We start from the raw sequence: 21,086 nt of genomic DNA, 5'->3' as shown, positions 1-21,086 counted from the left end.
AGGACTCTAAAGACTTGGACCTTCACCCCTTTGCATAGATAGCAGGATCACCACACCTCCATTTCCAGTGACCTCATGACCTCCCCATGCTCTCCCACTCTGTTTACTGACTTCATAGGAAGAGTCACCAGAGAGATGAATGTCACTGCCAAGGTAAGTACACCTCTCGAAACAGAATGGATACAACAAACAACAAATAGAAAGAACAAAAGCATTTCATTATAGAGTAGCTCAAAGTGCTAAAAAGAATTAGAAAAGAAGGTGAAAACTAAAAAACAGTTATTTACAACAGTAGAGAATCATGATGTCCAGGTTATTAACGAAACGTACGGTCAGATGGATAGAGTGGACCGGAAAATTAAAAACTCTAGAAAGTAGGATGTTAAAAAAAAGAAACCTGTGGGAATTCCAGTTTCAAATGACCACCCGCCTCTAGAGTCCATAAATTTGCTTCCATTAACAGGAGAAGAGGAACAATGTGGGGCTTAAACAAAAGGCTTGAGGACCTTGACTTTGCTGATGATGGTTGTTGGGTCTCCCACACTCTTAACTGTGAACTCTGGAGCAGAAGCCCAAGTCAATGTGTCTAAACACACGTTTACGAGAAGAGTTTGAAATCGATGGAAGGTATGCTGTAAGAGACAATCTTCGAAAGTTAAAGTTTTGAGTTAAACTCATATTAGTGTTTGCCTAATTGGAATAGAATATAAATTTCTTCCATAGTCATAGACAATGGTATAGTCTTTTCCCCCAATAAGTTAGTAAGAGACAGAACTTTCTTGCTCTAACTGAGATACAGTGTGATAATAATAATCCATATTACTAACCGAGAATAAACCGGATATGGACGCAGGTACACGGCGATAGGACCATGAGACGTACTGCTCAGGCGCCTACAGCACGCGTCTCATAACCCGCATGCGAAGTCTTATCCACCGCGAACAAAGGAGTCACGGCCCAAAAACAAAAGAGCTCAACTAACGTGAATGAGAGATGAAGCAACAACGCGCCCATAACTAACGACACAGCCACACAAAAAAGTGGATTCTGCGCTGCACCCCAGAGTCAAACGGAAGAGGCTACGGAGGCCCCACAGGTCCACAAAGATAGTACGGAAGGCGCGGGAAAGTACAAAAGGCGCAGGCACCTACAATGCGCTTCTGAATAGGACATGAAGCAACAACGCGCCCATAGCTAACGACTAACGACACAGCCACACAGAAAAGAGGATTCTGCACTGCACCCCAGAGTCACACGTAAGACACTACGGAGTCCGCAAAGGTCCACAAAAATAGTATGGAAGGCGCGAGAAAGTACGAAAGGCCCAGGCGCCTACAACGCGCTTCTGAACTAAACGTCCACACTACACAGCATGGTCCGGGTAATGAGAATAAACGAACTCTCCGTATTAAACGTACGGCATCCTCACACGTCCAAACCATATAGCATATGTGAATCACATTACAGTGATGCATTATTAACAGTACAACCACAGAAAACGCTCTGTATTAACAGTAAGTGCAATTATCCATATTACTAACGGTAGACAACGGATAACTAATGGAGTCACGGTCACGGCTCCAGAACGATCCAGCTCAACTAACGGAGCTACAAAAGCGAGCCCGCATGGATAAAAACACGTGGGCGCCTACAACGCGCGTCTGAAACCGCGGAAGCAAAACTGTCTCAGCTCCAAAACCAAACAGCTCCGCATGGACAACTACAATGTACATAGACGCCTACAACGCGCTTCAGAAACTGCGGAAGCAAAGCAGGCATGGGTTCAAAATGAAAGACCACAACTGACGGAGATACAAACACGAGCCCGCCTGGATATAATCAATGAACGCAGGCGCCTACAGCGCGCGTCTGAAATGCCGCAAGCAAAGCAGGCACATATCACATAAGATAGTACGGAAGGTGTGGGAGAGTACGAAAGGCGCAGGCGCCGACAATAATCTCTTTCAAATCTATTTCGGGTTACCCAAGACCAGGGGTTGGCGAGCGAAGCGAGCAGGGGGCGGAGCACCCTAGTAATAATAATTCATTGATAATTGCGTCAGTTGTGTTTAGAACAGGTCCCAGTGCACAGGGACTTGTAAGACCCATTTTCAACTCAGAAATGGGATAGGCATACAGTTTTCTGAACGTCGTCTAGAAATGGTTCAGGTACGTTAAGTCACACTGGTCAACAAGCATTTTGCTACTGGGATTCTTTCATCTGTACTTTAACAAATTTCACTTGCTGACTCCAAATCTGAAAACCATTTTCGTCCAGCACGTCCCATTTTTTAGTTATGATGTTCCAGGTCTTGGACAACTAGGGTGACTGGACAGTAAAGGCGATGCGTTTCAGCATTTAAGAAATAAGTTTGGTCTCGAGAAAAGTGAAGCCAAAATTAAGGAAGGTGTTTTTGTTGGCCCTGAAATCCGTGAACTGATGCTTGACGAGGAGTTCAAAAGGAAACTGAAGCCAACTGAATCAACACCCTGATTCGTGCAGGTTGTCCAGCATTTTCTTGACAGTCACAGAGCAGAGAATTATACTGAGCTTGTGGAGAACATGCTGAAAGTATATTAGCTTACGGGAGCCAGAATGTCACTGAAGACGCATTTTATACATTCTCATCTCGGCTTTTTTCCACCAAATCTAAGCGATGTCAGAGATGAGCATGGGGAAAGATTTCATCAAGATATGAAGGTGATGGAAAACTGAAATCGGGAAAAATTCACTCCGAGCATGATGGATGACTACTGTTGGTTCTTGTAAAGAGAGACGGATGTGCAGTACAAGTGCAAAAACGAGTGCCTCCAACATTTTTGGGCACGCTGACCTCACTTTTATATTGAGGTAAATTGAGATAAATATACTTTAACGTGTCTCTGGTATTGTCTTCTGGTTTGGTTTATTTTCAGAATAAACACATCAAAACAATTTTGGTGGGACAGAGTCCAAACTCCAGATATCGTGTTGATATATTATATTGATATTCAAAAGTGTCAAATGTCAATGATGTGTATTTCAAAAACCTGACGTGCTAGCTTCATTCCGATTTCATATATGAAATCAGTGTAAAAAACTTAATAAAGAGCTGCTCTGAAGTTCCCAGAAGCAAACAAAAAATATTTTTTTGTAGACCAGTGGTAATGATTTAAAATGTAACAAGATTTAAGCTTTGAACAGAACTTTTCCTAAGATTTATTTTCTTTTTTTTTTTTTTGCTATTTTAATTTTTTTTTCGTGTGAACTGCTTTACTTTGAATTTTAACTAAAACTTTTAAAAATGAAGATATTGTGTCTGTGGAATCATTTCATCGCGTCAGGCTTTTGTTGAATCCCATTTTTAAGTTAGAGCTGCTGAACTTTGACAATTTTGGAAAAACGCAGCTACATATGCTGAAGATGTTTGTATATCTTGGCAGTACGGTAACAAAAATAGGTGGAACACGAGAAGATTTACAGACGTGTGCTTCATTTACCCAGGCGTATAAAATATGGAAGACCAAGCTGAACATTCCAGCGCATGTTGCTGTACATCTATGAAACATAGCTGGGAATGTCTCTTGTGGGCAAAAATAGAGAAGTGCAAATAAGAAGTAAGAAGTGGAAGTAGTTGAAGCACGCACTATAGAAGGATCCTCAAGCAGCTGAAAGGAAGGTTTTGAAGAGGAACCTGTCGAGATCAAGTCACAGAGGATTGATGGAGAACAGTGGACAAAGGGGGCAGCAAGACCTGAGGCGAAGTCAAAGCACTGGCCAGAAACAGGACAACATGGCACAGCTTCACAGAGGCCCTGTGCTCCACCTAAGAACAAAAGGAGTCAAAGGAAAGGAAGTCGGGTTTGTGTGTGGGTGTGTGTGTGGGCCCGGTCGCCATGTCTATTGTGCCTTGTGCTTGTTTGGACTGAGCTGGTTTGAGAATGTTGTATTATGACATAACAGTAACCACCATAAACAGCATGCAAAGAGCACGGCTCAGAAAGCTTAAATGTGGTTAACCAAAAGGTAAAAACTGAGGCAATGAAGTCTCAGTCTAAAGATGTCTGCGCTTGAATTACATGACCCCAATTATCAGTGCTCCGCCTCAACTGATAAAGCTGAATGGTCAAAACGCATTCTCATTATTTACATCTCTCTGTACATAAAATCCAACGTCTGTCTCTCCACTTTTCATGAGGGAACTACTTAACGGATTTAGATTTGGGTTTTTTTCTATAATTTTGCTTGAACATTCCAGTTGATTTTGCGACTTCTCTCTTCGCACTAATATCATAGTTCAGTTGCGGCACTGATTTATTTGTGAGAATCCGAGAGAGCGGCCGCAGGTGGGACCTCAAGAGCAGGGAGCCAGGCGGGACCCTCCTCACCCACTTGCCAGCCTCCATTCGAGTTGCTCTACCTCTCGCCACGTGTTGGAGTGGACCTTACCTCCGCTTAGCTAGCGATACCTGTTTGTTCAGCAGACATTATCATCCAGAGATTGTTAAAGAGTAATGCTTGACGTTTTTGAGAGAGAGATCAGAGCTACGTGTGTTTTAGAGGGTAGCTGCTCATTGGCAGAGATATCATGGCCACATGCTCTTCTCCCCACACGGGGGACGCTCTCCAATCAGATACGGTGCCAGGGTTTGACGTGGGAGTGTACCTACCTTCCGCTTGGCCAGAGATACCTTGCCAACTTTTTACATTTTTGACAAAGGGATCACAGCTACATTCTCGCCCCTGATAGCAAAACTAAAAATCTTGTATATCAAGAGGTCCTCGGATAGGAATGCTATCAATGTAAATTTTTTTAAAGTTTGTCCTGTTTCACTACTACACGGGCAGAGAGAGCCGCAGGGGACAGCTAGTATAAAATATTATTAACATGAACTGAAATCAGGGCAGTTTTAAAAACCTACAGCAATTGGCCTTTACTTCAGCATCCTTTAAAACACAATTGATGGTGTTCCTGTCTTGTTTACTGAAATCAATTCCTCTTTATTTTTGTTTCATTTGCTTTCTTCCTTACAGACGTATTAAAATATCACACGAGCTGCCAGTCTCATTCCGTTTTTGCAGTATTTGCACAGTCATCATTTTTTTGCATTCACCAATGTTATACTGCAAATTCATTTCTCTATCTTATGCCAACATTTACAAGCTGCTTGAAACCTCTTTTGTTATCATCTACAACAAATTACCAGTACTGCTGGCCATAATACTCATTTAGAACAACAAGAGCAACTGTAATTCTTCATGTCTACCATCTTAAAAATCAAGGTGCCGGAGTGGTTCTTCAGGGCGATGCCATAGGAGAACCATTGTTGGTTCCCAAAAGACTCATCCACATGAAGGTTCTGGAAAGACAGTAAATAAGAAGGACTAGATGGTAACAGATCTGCGACGTACCAATGGCTCATATTTGAAGAAGACTCTCACTGCGTACAACGAGTTCACGTCATCTTGATCTATTTGTGTCCTGCTCGGTTGCCTACCATGCACTCTTATAAATAAAGGAGCCTGAGTGATTCTTCAAAGTGATGCCATTTTTGGTTCTCAGAAAACCCATCCACATGAAAGGTCTAGAAAGAACCTTTGTTTCTTTAGCTCCACATAAATAACCACAAGTAGTATAGAAAATTGCATTCTTAAAATTGGTAATTTACACGTATTAGAAAAGTATTACATGTATACACACATGAGACAAGTAGATATAATATTTCACTAAGCATTAAGATGTAAGACTTAGACTTAAAAAGGCTTATGCTACAAATATTTTTATTATTTTGTTTAAGCCTGAAACCACCAATAGTTCATAAGCCAGAGGTCAGATGTGCCAGAGAGCTGAAAGGATGGGCCCCTCGCTTATAGAGGGAATGTCAACTCCTAGGGTTTGTAAATTATGGTAGCAAGCAATGAGATAGAAGGGGGAGAGAACAGTCCTTATGTAACAGATAAGATGGACAGAGTGGGGTTTGACACCCCCTCAACTAAGAATTATTGGTGGAATTAATTAGAGCAGAAGTCAAATGAGGAAGAATAATGGCTTAAATGATAAGAAGTGTAATAAAAGTAACTGGTGCCCATTGCTGGGGGCTCATTGTTCCATCTGAACCGAGTCTGTATGCGCGTTATACAATAAAGCCTGATTCTGCTGCCTGTCCCGAGACTCCGAGTGCTTTCTTTGGGGCTGAGGGTTTCCCTGCCGTGCTTCAACAGTAGAAGGTAACAGACCTGCGACATAGCAAAGGGTCTGGACTGTAGAAGGACTCTCACTGCGTAGGTCCAATTTTTTTTTAATCTGTCCTACAACCTACCCATACATTACATATTAGGAAGTCTGTCAAAGCACAAAGAACCGACTTCATATGCAGAGAAGTGCCTTGAGGATGGGAAAGGCACTATATAAATAAAATGTATTATTATTATTAATGTATTTATTTTATAGAACTCTCCCCAGAATGAAATGGTGCTTCATCATGCAACAGTTCGATGAGGAACCACACAACCCAGTAACGAACCCTGAAGTGCCATTAAAGGACCGACCTGTTTAAGAGTCTAGGAAGGCAATCCTCCACCTTGATGGTGTGGGGCTGTTACTTTTCAGTCCAGACATTCTTTCAATCAGACGCTTCTTCTCGACGTCATGAATGCGACGGCCTCTTTCTGCTTTCGTTCTGCCACATTGGAAATTCACCAAAGTGTGTATTGCATTTTTATTGTAAAATTAAAAATAAGGTTTGTCATCTGGAGTGTATTATAGTCACCACCAGTAACGTGAAGTGAATACACTTGACTTGAGCATTCCTAGTTTTCTGACTCTTTCTCTGTATGTTTACCATTCGTTTGCTCAGAGGTTGATGCGCTTGCTGTTTCCTGAGCAGCTCTTCTTCTTTTCTCCATCCTAGTGGCCCGCTTCTTCTCTTCTTTCGTCGGCATCTTTTCACATTAAAACAGATTAAGTCAGTGTTTGTGTTGCAATTACTTAGTACATTTTCCTTAATTTTTCACTTAAGTTGGTCTTCAATCTGCCTCAAGAATGATTTAAGATATGAAGAGGTAGAGGAAGTGACAGTAAAGGTGGTAGGGATGAGAACGGCGCCCGTACGCATGCACCGCACGGCCGCCCTACTGCCGAGAGTTGATTCTACAATAAAATAAAATAAAAATAAAAAAAGGAATAACCTTGGAGGTCAATCATCACCCCGAAAGTGAACAGTAGACGTCACGTAGTACCAAATTTCAGGTCAATAGTTCAAAAGGTTTGCGAGCTACAGGTGATTTAAAATCCTGGACAGACAAACGGACAACCACGGTAGCGTATATATAGATTAATTTATCTGGTTTGTTTTTTGCACTTTACAGTGGAACCTCGGTTCATGAACGTCTCGGTACACGTACAACTCGGTTTACGACCAAAAAAGTTCGCCAAACTTTTGCCTTGGTTCACGACCACACACTCGGTATACGAACAAGCCAGGCTCCCTTTCGGTTTGTACATGTTCAGTCTCTCCCTGTGCATTTCCTGTGCAGCGAGCAAGAGAGAGAGCGAGACACACACACACACACACACACACACACAGAGGCAGTGAGAGAGAGGCAGCGCGAGAGACAGAGGCACACACACAGGCAGTGCGAGACAGAGAGAGCCGCGCACACACACAGGAGCGCTAGAGAGACACACACACAGGCGCTCCAGGCTCGCAAAAGAGAGATGCACGCGCACACACACACAGGCGCGGGAGAGAGAGAGCGAGAGAGCACGAGCGAGGGACGCATAAGGTAGAGAAGGCTTGTTTTTGTTTTCAGTTATGTTTCCGGTGATCGGTTCGTAGCCTGCATTGTTGCAATGTTACTTTTCTTGGTGGTTTATTAAATTACGGATTTTTCAAATGTTCATTATTTCCCCTGTGCTTAAAACTCATTAAAAAAAGTGTTTTTAACGAGTGGTTCCCAGCGCTATAGCGCGAACTATTGCAGTGTTAGTTTTCTCTGTTGTTCAAGGTTTTCTCAGTGTTATTCAATGTTTTTACATTTAGTTTACCATTACGCTGTGCATTATATGGTATTATTAACTATATTTGTGCTTAAAAACTAAAATATATATATATTTACATACAGTTCGTACGGTCTGGAACGGATTAATTGTATTTACATACAATCCTATGGGAAAAATTGCTTCGGTTCACGACCAACTCGGTTTACGACCAGAGTTTTGGAACGAATTATGGCCGTGAACCGAGGTTCCACTGTATATCTGAATATTTTAATAAAAATCTGTTTTATGATTAACACACAGGCTGTAAACTTCTTCTTGTTAGCCCTGTAAAGTGTCTTATGATAACTCAAAAGAATGAACTGTTGGGGATTTTACTTTAACTTAAATTAATACCAGAAAACATCATTAAGTGCCCTTTTCTGGTTAATCTGTCAGCAGTCACATTAACACAGTTAACTGAAGTTGAAACAACACAATCAGATCATCAGACGAGCTCTACCTGCCTCAGGGTCTGTTGTCATTACTCATTAATGTTATCCATCCATCCATCCATTTTCCAACCCGCTGAATCCGAACACAGGGTCACGGGGGTCTGCTGGAGCCAATCCCAGCCAACACAGGGCACAAGGCAGGGAACCAATCCCGGGCAGGGTGCCAACCCACCGCAGGACACACACAAACACACCCACACACCAAGCACACACTAGGGCCAATTTAGAATCGCCAATCCACCTAACCAGCATGTCTTTGGACTGTGGGAGGAAACCGGAGCGCCCGGAGGAAACCCACGCAGACACGGGGAGAACATGCAAACTCCACGCAGGGAGGACCCGGGAAGCGAACCCAGGTCCCCAGGTCTCCCAACTGCGAGGCAGCAGCGCTACCCACTGCGCCACTGTGCCGCCCCATTAATGTTATGTTAATCTTATTCAGAATTAATACTTTTCTATTCCTCATATACTAGGGTGTTGTACCGTGTTAGCCATTATGAATGTAGAGAAAAGCCAAGCAAAATGACACCTTCTATTGGCTAACTAAAAAGATTACAATATGCAAGCTATCGAGGCAACTCAGGCCCCTTCTTCAGGCACGATGTAATCTAATGTATTCCTCATATAATATGGTATTCCCACTTTGTCTTTACCCAGTTAAATTAAGTCGATTTAACTTAAAAGAGTCAGGTTTAATGGACACGACTATCCCAGATTTGCATAAAGTCTGCTATTTTGCATAAAGAGCCGCCACCCTTTTGTTGACAACACATTCTGAGGGGTCCTCACACCTTTGTATACTCCAAAAGAAAGTTAAAGACTTGTCAGTAAAATGATTTCGTTCCAAATGCGTGGGTTTTGCAGGGTGGTGGAAGCCGATTTACAAGTTTTGTTTTTTTTGATAGACGTCACCCACCATACATCAGAAACACATTTTTCTTGTTGGCTTCCAAAACAGAAACTTAATGTTAGGCCTGTTTGAAAAATGCAATCATCCTCAAGAGAACTTGGTTATTTAATTTGAATGTTTATTACACAAGATGCAATTCAGTACTTTTACTAATTGTAAATGTCATTTAGTATTGCCATCTACACCTATAAAAAGACAAAATGCTAGGATGTGTCTTATTTAGTTCCTACATTAAATCCACTGAAGTAAAACAATGTTCAGGTTCTGTTAGTTTAGTTTCTTGAACGTCAGAAATGTATTTGATCTAACTTGAGCACATTGTGTTGACTGAGTGTAAGTCATTTAAGGAGACAATACTAAATTCTTCTATTTACAATTTGCACAACTCAATTTTATTCAAATTGGTGACACAGTTCAGCAAATCCAGAAAAAATATTTTTTTGAAGGCAAACTGTTAATGGTGTTATACAAAGAGGTTTGATTTTTTTTCTTTTTTTACTTGTACCTTAGCAGGCAGCTAAAATGATTATTAAGAATTTAGGATCTCAAAAGCAAGTGAGATGAGATAAAAAAAAAAAGGTGCCGAAGTTGCGGTGACTCCAGTGCGATGCGTGCAGCAGAAGCTCATACGGGGCCTCGAGGGAGCCTCACAAGCAGCAGAGACCGAGAGCGAGCTGTGCAAACAGAAGGAGCGCTTCAGTAAAACGGGTGACTGATTAATAAAGTACTGTAATTCATTCCACTTCTTTTGTGACTCGTATTCAGGCAGTGCAGTCCGAACGCAGTTGGGAAATTTTGGAGTCTCACGCTGAACATGTTGTCTTTCAGGTGTAGGAGTTTAAAAGACAGATATGAAATGTGACGCTTATTTCAACTTACTGACATATTACACGTCATGTTTTAAATATCGAAATGCCAAATTCCCAATTGGATTTTTATTCAAACGCTTATACTGAAAGTGCATTGGGGAAAAGTATAAAGCAAATATGTGGGCATTGATCTGCTATAGTACGTTGGGCGCGACATAAATAAAATGGGTCAGAGTCGTTTATATGTGCGCTCCTTCGCTAATAAGATTATTTAATGAGAACTATGCCGATAAGAACAGATTTAAAATATTCAAAAATTAGTAAGCACATCTAATAGCGACCCGTTTCGCGGTGTCTCGTTAACCCTTTCTTTATGCGGCTGGTATACCAGACGACACTGACATTCGTTACCCCGATAGTTTTAGAAGTTCAAGACTGAAAAGGCTCTTAAAGGACTGGACTTTAAACCACTTACCAATCGTCGCGCGCCCGGTGCCTGTCGTCAAAGAAAGTGCGAGCAGGGTCAGCCACACGATAGCGGCCATTGTCACGGACATCGCTCAGTCGCCTTCTCCTCCGATTGTCGCCTGTATGCCGTGAGCAGCGCAAAGGTGCAAAGAAGCAGGAGAGGAAATAGAAAGCGGTGACAGATATGCCAAACAGGACATGTGCTTTTGCGTGTCATCTGTTTGGTTGCCCGTTGACATTGCGGGTTTATTTGTATTTACGATGCAAACTTTATCGGTTTGCAAAAATACTCTGCTATACGGTGATTTCGCTGCAGACTTAACGGGATGTTGCATTACGCTGCTGTTAAATTGCAAGAAGTTCCCGACCTTTTACAGTACATGTTATCTAATATTATTGTAATTAGCCAGTAATTTACTGTAAATTGTGTAATATTATTTTTATTTAAGGGCGTTGTGAAAAAATAAAACACTTTGTCTGTAGGCTAACCTATGACTGGCAATTCATTTTACCGGTAGACATTCAGATCATCATATGAACTGTAAAGTCAGTGTTTAGAAAAATTAGTTCATGTTGTGTGGTGGAAAAGGAATGGCTGCTTTTGTGATGTTGGGTGTGCTACATCCCTACAGTTTACACCTTACCAGTTTAGGCTTCTGTAGCCGCAAAAAAAGAAAACTTCAGCACTCAGGAGAATGAGTTTGCTAGCCATTGAAGTTTGTGCAAAGGTGTAAAAAGCACCCAGCTGCGGTCAGGACAGTTTTTGGCCTGGCACCTCTTTGTAATCATGTGAGAAACACGAGAACGTTTATTTTTACCTCTTGTGTAACTGTGCAATTAAATAATTTACTAATCGGATTCAGTAGACACTTTTAAAGTGATGTGTTGCTTTATGTAGAAAATTGATTTATTTTTTTCAAGCAAAAAAATTACATTGACTTTTGAGAACATATATATATATATATATATACATACATACATTCATACATTACACATACATACATACATACATACACATACATATGTATATATATTATATATATATATACAGTATATATACAGTGGGTACGGAAAGTATTCAGACCCCCTTCAATTTTTCACTCTTTGTCATATTGCAGCCATTTGCTAAAATCATTTAAATTAATTTTTTCCCTCATTAATGTACACACAGCACCCCATATTGACAGACAAAAAAAAAGATTTTTTGAAATTGTTGCAGATTTATTAAAAAAGAAAAACTGAAATATCACATGGTCCTAAGTATTCAGACCCTTTGCTCAGTATTTAGTAGAAGCACCCTTTTGAGCTAATACAGCCATGAGTCTTCTTGGGAAAGATGCAACAAGTTTTTCACACCTGGATTTGGGGATCCTCTGCCATTCCTCCTTGCAGATCCTCTCCAGTTCTATCAGGTTGGATGGTAAACGTTGGTGGAGAGCCATTTTTAGGTCTCTCCAGAGATGCTCAATTGGGTTTAAGTCAGGGCTCTGGCTGGGCCATTCAAGAACAGTCACAGAGTTGTTGTGAAGCCGCTCCTTCGTTATTTTAGCTGTGTGCTTAGGGTCATTGTCTTGTTGGAAGGTAAACCTTCGGCCCAGTCTGAGGTCCTTAGCACTCTGGAGAAGGTTTTTTGTCCAGGATATCCCTATACTTGGCCGCATTCATCTTTCCCTCAATTGCAACCAGTCGTCCTGTCCCTGCAGCTGAAAAACACCCCCACAGCATGATGCTGCCACCGCCATGCTTCACTGTGGGGACTGTATTGGACAAGTGATGAGCAGTGCCTGGTTGTCTCCACACATACCTCAGTGCAAGACACATGACAGCCCGCATGGAGTTTGCTAAAAGACACCTGAAGGACTCTGAGATGGTGAGAAATAAGATTCTCTGGTCTGATGAGACCAAGATAGAACTTTTTGGCCTTAATTCTAAGCGGTATGTGTGGAGACAACCAGGCACTGCTCATCACTGCTTCACAACAACTCTGTGACTGTTCTTGAATGGCCCAGCCACAGCCCTGACTTAAACCCAACTGAGCATCTCTGGAGAGACCTAAAAATGGCTGTCCACCAACGTTTACCATCCAACCTGACAGAATTGGAGAGGATCTGCAAGGAGGAATGGCAGAGGATCCCCAAATCCAGGTGTGAAAAACTTGTTGCATCTTTCCCAAGAAGACTCATGGCTGTATTAGCTCAAAAGGGTGCTTCTACTAAATACTGAGCAAAGGGTCTGAATACTTAGGACCATGTGATATTTCAGTTTTTCTTTTTTAATAAATCTGCAACAATTTCAAAAATTCTTTTTTTTTGTCTGTCAATATGGGGTGCTGTGTGTACATTAATGAGGGAAAAAATTAATTTAAATGATTTTAGCAAATGGCTGCAATATGACAAAGAGTGAAAAATTGAAGGGGGTCTGAATACTTTCCGTACCCACTGTATATAAAATGTATGTGTGTATATATGTATGTGTATATACAGTTAGGTCCATAAATATTTGGACAGAGACAACTTTTTTCTAATTTTGGTTCTGTACATTACCACAATGAATTTTAAATGAAACAACTCCGATGCAGTTGAAGTGCAGACTTTCAGCTTTAATTCAGTGGGGTGAACAAAACGATTGCATAAAAATGTGAGGCAACTAAAGCATTTTTTGAACACAATCCCTTCATTTCAGGGGCTCAAAAGTAATTGGACAAATTAAATATCTGGAAATCAAACGTTCATTTCTAATACTTGGTTGAAAACCCTTAGCTGGCAATGACAGCCTGAAGTCTTGAACTCCTGGACATCACCAGATGTTGGGTTTCCTCCTTTTTAATGCTCTGCCAGGCCTTTACTGCAGCGGCTTTCAGTTGCTGTTTGTTTGTGGGCCTTTCTGTCTGAAGTTTAGTCTTCAACAAGTGAAATGCCTGCTCAGTTGGGTTAAGATCAGGTGACTGACTTGGCCATTCAAGAACTTTCCACTTCTTTGCTTTAATAAACTCCTGGGTTGCTTTGGCTGTATGTTTTGGGTCATTGTCCATCTGTATCATGAAACGCCGCCCAATCAGTTTGACTGCATTTAGCTGGATTTGAGCAGACAGTATGTCTCTGAACACCTCAGAATTCATTCGGCTGCTTCTGTCCTGTGTCACATCATCAATAAACACTAGTGTCCCAGTGCCGCTGGCAGCCATGCACGCCCAAGCCATCACACTGCCTCCACCGTGTTTTACAGATGATGTGCTATGCTTTGGATAATGAGCTGTTCCACACCTTCTCCATACTTTTTTCTTGCCATCATTCTGGTAGAGGTTGATCTTGGTTTCATCTGTCCAAAGAATGTTTTTCCACAACTGTGCTGGCTTTTTTAGATGTTCTTTAGCAAAGTCCAATCTAGCCTTTCTATTCTTGAGGCTCATGAGTGGCTTGAACCTTGCAGTGCACCCTCTGTATTTACTTTCATGCAGTCTTCTGTTTATGGTAGACTTGGATATCGATACGCCGACCCCCTGGAGAGTGTTGTTCACTTGGTTAGCTGTTGTGAAGGGGTTTCTCTTCACCATGGAAATGATTCTGCGATCATCCACCACTGTTGTCTTCCATGGACGTCCAGGTCTTTTTGTGTTGCTGAGTTCACCAGTGCTTGCTTTCTTTCTCAGGATGTACCAAATTGTAGATTTTGCCACTCGTAATATTGTAGCAATTTCTCAGATGGGTTTTTTCTGTTTTCGCAGCTTAAGGATGGCTTCTTTCACCTGCATGGAGAGCTCCTTTGACCGCATGTTGTCTGTTCACAGCAAAATCTTCCACATGCAAGCACCACACCTGAAATCAACTCCAGGCCTTTTGTCTGCTTAATTGATAACGACATAACGACGGACTTGACCACACCTGCCCATGAAATAGCCAAAGAGTCAATTGTCCAATTACTTTTGAGCCCCTGAAATGAAGGGACTGTGTTCAAAAAAATGCTTTAGTTGCCTCACATTTTTATGCAATCGTTTTGTTCACCCCACTGAATTAAAGCTGAAAGTCTGCACTTCAACTGCATCTGAGTTGTTTCATTTAAAATTCATTGTGGTAATGTACAGAACCAAAATTAGAAAAAAGTTGTCTCTGTCCAAATATTTATGAACCTAATCTGTATATATATATATATATATATATATATACACACACACACACACACACACATACATATACATATATTATATATAACCAATAACAAAAGACACATACATTCTGTGGTTTTGTTTCGGATGCAGAACTCTCAATAATAAATGCTGAATACACAGGCCTACTGAAGTCTCTGCTTTGACAGCAGGAGCTAAAAGGAATTGAAATCGACATGAGGGGCGTGCAATGTAGGCGTCAGCAGACCGGCGAAACGGAGGCGTGGTTCCTGGAAAGTGGGCGGAGTTAACAGGGATACGCCAGCTTATGGGCCTCAGAATGTCTCAGGTCACTGAATCGGAATGAGGCTTCAGATGGTCTCGCCTGCAGCGGGACTCGATTGAAAGGTGTGGCTGTCAATGGGAACAATTTACAGGGTTGCAGCAAAAAGGGGGCGTTCCTTATATAAATATACCACGTTTATGCAAATGTGCGACTTTACAGTAATTTTTTTTCTTCCACTGTGTCTCTGTGACCCTAATACTCTTCCGTACCAAAAATAGTCCTGCAAACTGAAACAATTAATTGACAGTGAAAGCTAAATCACCTCTTAAAATTACGTTTATGTGCATTTATCTGTTTAAAATCATTCTTTTAACCATTCTATTGTTTTACAGATTTTTGATTGAAATTATTCATTTTTACAGGATTTTTTTTACAGTGTATTCACCTATTTTGCCCATAATGTACATCAAGTTTAGTTTGGAAGTCTCCTGCCCACCTCACTATTTGGTCACCTATTCCTTGTGTCAGTGGTACTCCGTGTGAATGAACACTTTCTAATGTTTGTACAATGTTAAAAATGTTTCCATCAGTTACCCTGCAGTCAGAACCATCTGACCACTCATATACCGGTAAATGAAAACGTGCGAACGGAATATGTCCCACAATGCAACGCGGATCGGTCCAGATACAAACGTACAGTAATTCGCCGTCTTATGACGGAAGGTGACTGAGCCTGCTGTGATTAAAGGGCACTTCTTCATTACAGTACTTTGTGAAAAATTACACTTCATTCCTGTGAAATGCTGCCAGTTTTGAAATGTGTGCGCGGTTATGCTGTCGGTTTGCATATGAGCTAGATTGGCTTGCGTTCTTCTGAGAGTCTGCTTAAATAAGCGAAGGTTTTGTGTACGCACGGCTTCTGCTCATTTCATGTGGGTTACGCATCGGGTTTGTGTATGAACTCCAATGTTTTTACTGTAGCCCCCCGGGGGGTGTGGCTAGGGCATCAAGCTGAAAATGGACCGCATCACACCTAGTTTACTGGAGAAAGGGGACCTACTAAAAAAAATAAAATAAATAAAACTTCCTCCCCACACAGATCTTAATCGATTAAGATCGTTTTAATACAGGTGCTTGAATTACTGAGCTCAAAAAAAAAAATTTCAGTCTCAAAAAAGTTTCACTTAATGAGAAGTATGGCCATCAAGTATTGGCAAGTATGACCAATAACCTTGGGGTCTCATCAGCCCCCCAGTTATTGGAATACTTAAATACTTCAGTCCATGACTCCACCTGACAAGCACTGGCTAAGCAAGCAATGCAAAGTATTTAGTGAAATAGCCAAAAAAAAAAAAAAACAGTAACACGACGTGAAAATAAAATGAATAAAAACACTACACCAAACACATCAAATACCACAAAAATACACTCAAAACTAAACCAGACCGCCAGGTGCAAAATCCCAAATTGCCACTACTAGTACTAAACAGGCTAATCGAACTAAACATTTCATCAATTTAAAACCCAATAAAACTATTAAAGATTAGCCCAGTAGACTTCACTTTGACCAGCTGAACAAACTACTAAAACAAATAGTCCAATAAGGCAAATACAGTAATCAGATGAATAAACCATAAAGAAGCAGTAGATAAACATTAAATCAATGCTCGCTCTAAAAATAAATAAATAAAAATAAAGGCAACATAATTCAGCCAAAAATGTCATAAAAAAAATTAAAAACAAACAATACCTCAAGCCATTTTTGAATAGGAGTTCAAATATACAACGGGGTGCCCAAATATTTTTGGTCTCGGACAACATGGAGCCACGATTCTCCTTAAAGAAGATTAAAACATTATCACTCCGACAAAAGCATTAAAAATAAAGTAAAATTAAAAAATACTAAGAAAACGAACCACCGCATACCAGCGAGTAGCAACGGGGATTCACTCAGTTCATTCAGCTGTCACAATCCCACTTAAGATACTCCGGGGTTACTAATTACATGTGTAGATCAGTTGTTCTTTTTTTCCATTTTTGTGCCTTCGCGACCCCATCCCGCGAAGCGACATCAAGCGCGCCCATCCCTATTGCAGAATTGCTGAGGCTTGTCGTCCCGGTCCGGGGTGTGTGTGTGAGGTGTGGCGAGTTCCCCTTGCCCGCTACGGACCATTGCAAAACATTCCTCAAACCGTTCGCGACCCTTTCCCACTCCGTATTACTGTGACTATTGTGATTCACGACTTAGCGCGAGCCCTAGTTTAAGAAACACGGATGTGGATGGATTTTCTTTGTGTCTTACACTGGTTTTATGAGGACACTCGACCAGTTAGTTTCACGTGCTGCCAACCTCGTCCTCGTCTCAGCTTTGTATGCGAACTGTCGTTGGTCCTGCGTGCAAACTCTATTGACTGTTCACGTGATTTTGAGCGACAGTGGGCGGGGCAAGACAATTGTAACTCAACGGCCGGCCGGCAAAGGCATTTTAGAGCATGCAGAGGGGCAGGTAGGACGGAGTGATTAGTTGAAACAGCTGAACATTTTCTTTTTCGCTACAATAGCCAGGTTTCCATCCAAGGAGTTTTTGCGAAAAAATATTTAGCGCTTCAAATTTTTTACCGATATAGCTGATGGAAATGCTAATTATCGATAAAATGTTGTACGTGTCGACATAATATTTTTCCGTTTAACTTTAGCGCATAAATTCCATGTCGATACTTCAGATGTCGCAAAAACTACATTGGAAACAGTTTTTGTCGGAAAAAAGGGCTTTAACGCAAATAAATGTGTCACATTTTCATCACGTGCAATCAAAACGAGAATGGCGGAGCGGCTCGCATGGTCTGATGAAGAGAGTTTTTTTTTTTGATTAAACGTCGTTATTTTGTATTAATTCAAATTTCAGTTTTAATTAAAAACCTTAAGGGAAGCAGGTTAATTCAGTTGTTATCGCACTGTGAAGGGATGTTGAAAGGTAGGCTCACCTTTACAGATCCGATGCTGCAAACACAGCTGCATCATGGGCACTTCCAGGAGTGCCAACGCAAATGTCTCGTATCATGCACCTGTCATCAACAAGGGCCTGGAGAACAATAGATGGCCACCCTTTGCGATTAATGTAATCGCGGTAGCCTTCCGTCGGGGGAAGAATAGGCACATGCGTGCCATCCAGCGCACCGTAAATCTGTGGCACAAGATGCACCAAGGAATTGCGGTATGCGATTTCATTGGCCTCCGCTACAGTCGGAAGTCTGATATAACGCCGCATTAATTTTTCTTTAATAGCGGTGCACACAGCATATACACATCGATGGACGGTAGTTTTACTAACCCCGAAAGTTTCTCCAACTACTCTATACTCGGCACAGGTTGCCAGCTTGTAAAGGGCGATGGCAATCCGCTTTTGGGTTGGAACCGGTGGTCGGTGGCAACCTGTGATGGGCGCAACATCAGGACTGATGAATCCACACAACATGTCAAACGTCGGCCGTGTCATTATAAAATGTTGCAGCCAGAGATTTTCTGTTAAGTGTCTCTCCACCACCTCCTCCCAGAAGGTCTTATTCCGTCGTCTCTCCCATACCCGTGGGTTTCGTCGCACTGGTACTTTCTTCGAGCTCTAGGGCTATTCAGACAAGCAACTGCTTCATTCTGCTGTCGTCTTCGGATATTATGTACAATTCCAATTATTTGTGAAACTGAAATAACAGTAAGCTGGCAAATTTCAAAAAACTGTCTGAATAATCTCTCCATTTCTTTGTTTAGTGGAGGGGGTGTAACGTGGAAAACAAAAGGTAGATAATTTGCGACATACACAAAATTATGCATGGAAACGGCTCAAGGGCAGATTTTTTTCGCGATACAACAAAAGTTATGCAACAGTTCGTTTTGGGGGGGGGGGGATGACGTCATCACGCACACCATTTTATCGATAAAAAGCCAGTTTGATGGAAACAGGCTGGAGACAGCAAATTTCGCACATTTTTTTTACGTATATTCTGTTTGTCGATAACAAAACGTCGCAAAAAACTGGATGGAAACTTAGCTATAGAGTGTATGAAAGGGCTTCGTGGTAATTATTACTGGTTAATGGTATTTTCCCTTAAGCCTGCACACGAAGATAAATTTAGCTGCTTATTAAGTGACTACCGATTCGCTCCTAGCTACTTATTAGTCACAAAGCTTGTGTAACCGGTTATTTATTCTACATTAACAACATGATAAATTGCTCTACAAAATATATAATAATTTGCGCTATTAAAACCATTTAAAATAATATTCCAAATTTTAGACCTACATGTGTTCAAATGAGTAACATCCTGTTGGGACACCTTCATTTTGTTACTAGAGAGATGTCTTTCAACGCTTGCAGTTGTGCTGTGCAGGTACGTGGGTCAAAATGACTGGCAAAAGTTGGCATGCTGTCATATTTAATGAATGGGACTGTGCTATTTAATGGGGGTCTCACAACAAGGAGACTAGGGTCCTTCCTAGTGGCACCTAGGTGTTCTCCCTATACTGTGCTCACATGGTTTTTCCTCCCACAATCCAAAGACAGGCAGGTTAGGTGGACTGGTGATGCCAGATTGGCTACTGACGTGTGTGTTGACCCTGCAGGGATTGTTCCTGCCTAGTGCCCAATGCTTGCCATGACCCTGCCCTGGATAGTTAGAAAATGGATGGATGTTTAATGGGCACCTTCATTTTGAGAAAGGACATACTCTTATTTTTGGCCAACTGCTTCATCCACAGTGACTTACAATATTTGAGATACAGCCAGTTACATTTCTTTTTCTCCAGCTGGCACACGGTCAGGAGAAGTGACTTGCTGGTGGTCACACAGGGTCAGTAGCAGGATTTAAACTCAGAGCCTTAACCACTGTGCCACACTGCCTGACACTTGAGTTCGGCCATATGTGGTTACACAGGTCAGATTCTCTGGCACACTTGGCACAGCTCGGGGTTAATTAATGGGCACTGGACATGCTTTTAGGGGCTTTACAGGCTGAAATTTCAGTGAATTTGTTGGCAGGCACTACTCTCTTGAATTTTTCCTCTTCGTAAATAATCCTGCTGACTGGAGAATTATGTTTTTATAAATCCTTCTTATTCTGATAAGCCGCTGCATTTCCTCTCAAAGGTCATTACACCTCTAAGCATTTCAAGCTCAGCTCTCAAAGCTCCTAAAGTGCAGAGCTTTCTGATTGGCAGCGCTTGCCTTTAAATATTGTCTTAATTAATTAATATAAAATTTATGGCTGGACTGATGTTTTCACACACATCACACTCCTCTGAGTGCCATCCCGCTGAGGTGTGGACTCTGAAAGACCCCTGAAGGTGTTCTGATAGCTGCCAGCAGATCCTCTAACTCCGCCGCCGTCGATCACACTTGTTATTGCAACACATTTTCCCACTGAAGTCTGAAATTAAATGCCAACTTCTTATTATAAAGAGCAGCACGTCAACCCCTGCGCGCTCCAGCTGCATTCTGGGTACTGTTGTCCTCTGGGTGGCATTGCCACAGGGTCATCCAGGCTTGCTGATTGAACAACTAAATACAGCAACACTGCAATGCCTGCGTTGACTTCCGGTTAATTTGTTTTGTAAGAAACGGCTTGGATTTTGTCTTAAGTCGCGTGGGTGACAACCAGTGAGCACTCAGCTAGAAGTACAATGCAAAGAGTGCAGCGATGAGGAAATAAGGAGCACAAGTGTTTTGGACCTCGGAAACAGAAGAGAGGGTCACCTGCTGATGATGCACGTAAGAAATTTGACAAATGAGACGAGACCCTTCAGTCCATCGAGTCCGTTTGTTTAGCTCACTGTCGGGCAACCGGGGCGCCATGGAATTTTCAAGGGGCGCCACGAAAACTTTTGCAAAATATTTAAAACTAGGGGGCTCCGCCCCCTGCTCACTTCGCTCGCCAACCCCTGGTGTTGGGTAACCCGAAATACATTGATGTATGTATGAGATATATTGGGGTGCACTGTTCATTTCCGATGTAATACTTGTCCACATACGCGAAAGCAGTATGGGC

At 41.7% G+C, this 21,086-nt stretch overlaps 1 protein-coding gene across 1 annotated transcript in view; it reads right to left on the bottom strand.

The window, feature by feature from the left end:
• LOC114664430 (uncharacterized) overlaps window positions 1–10,826 on the bottom strand; it is a 37,244-nt gene extending 26,418 nt beyond the window's left edge. The window contains exon 1 of the mRNA XM_028818513.2: window positions 10,668–10,826. Coding sequence (XP_028674346.2) covers window positions 10,668–10,749 — 82 coding nt within the window. The 5' untranslated portion in view covers window positions 10,750–10,826. The remainder of the gene's footprint in view (window positions 1–10,667) is intronic.
• Between the last annotated feature and the right edge of the window lie 10,260 nt (window positions 10,827–21,086).

This window comes from Erpetoichthys calabaricus, chromosome 14 (assembly GCF_900747795.2).
Source record: "Erpetoichthys calabaricus chromosome 14, fErpCal1.3, whole genome shotgun sequence".
Lineage (NCBI taxonomy): Eukaryota > Metazoa > Chordata > Cladistia > Polypteriformes > Polypteridae > Erpetoichthys > Erpetoichthys calabaricus.
This window is presented reverse-complemented; position numbering and strand designations above follow the sequence as displayed.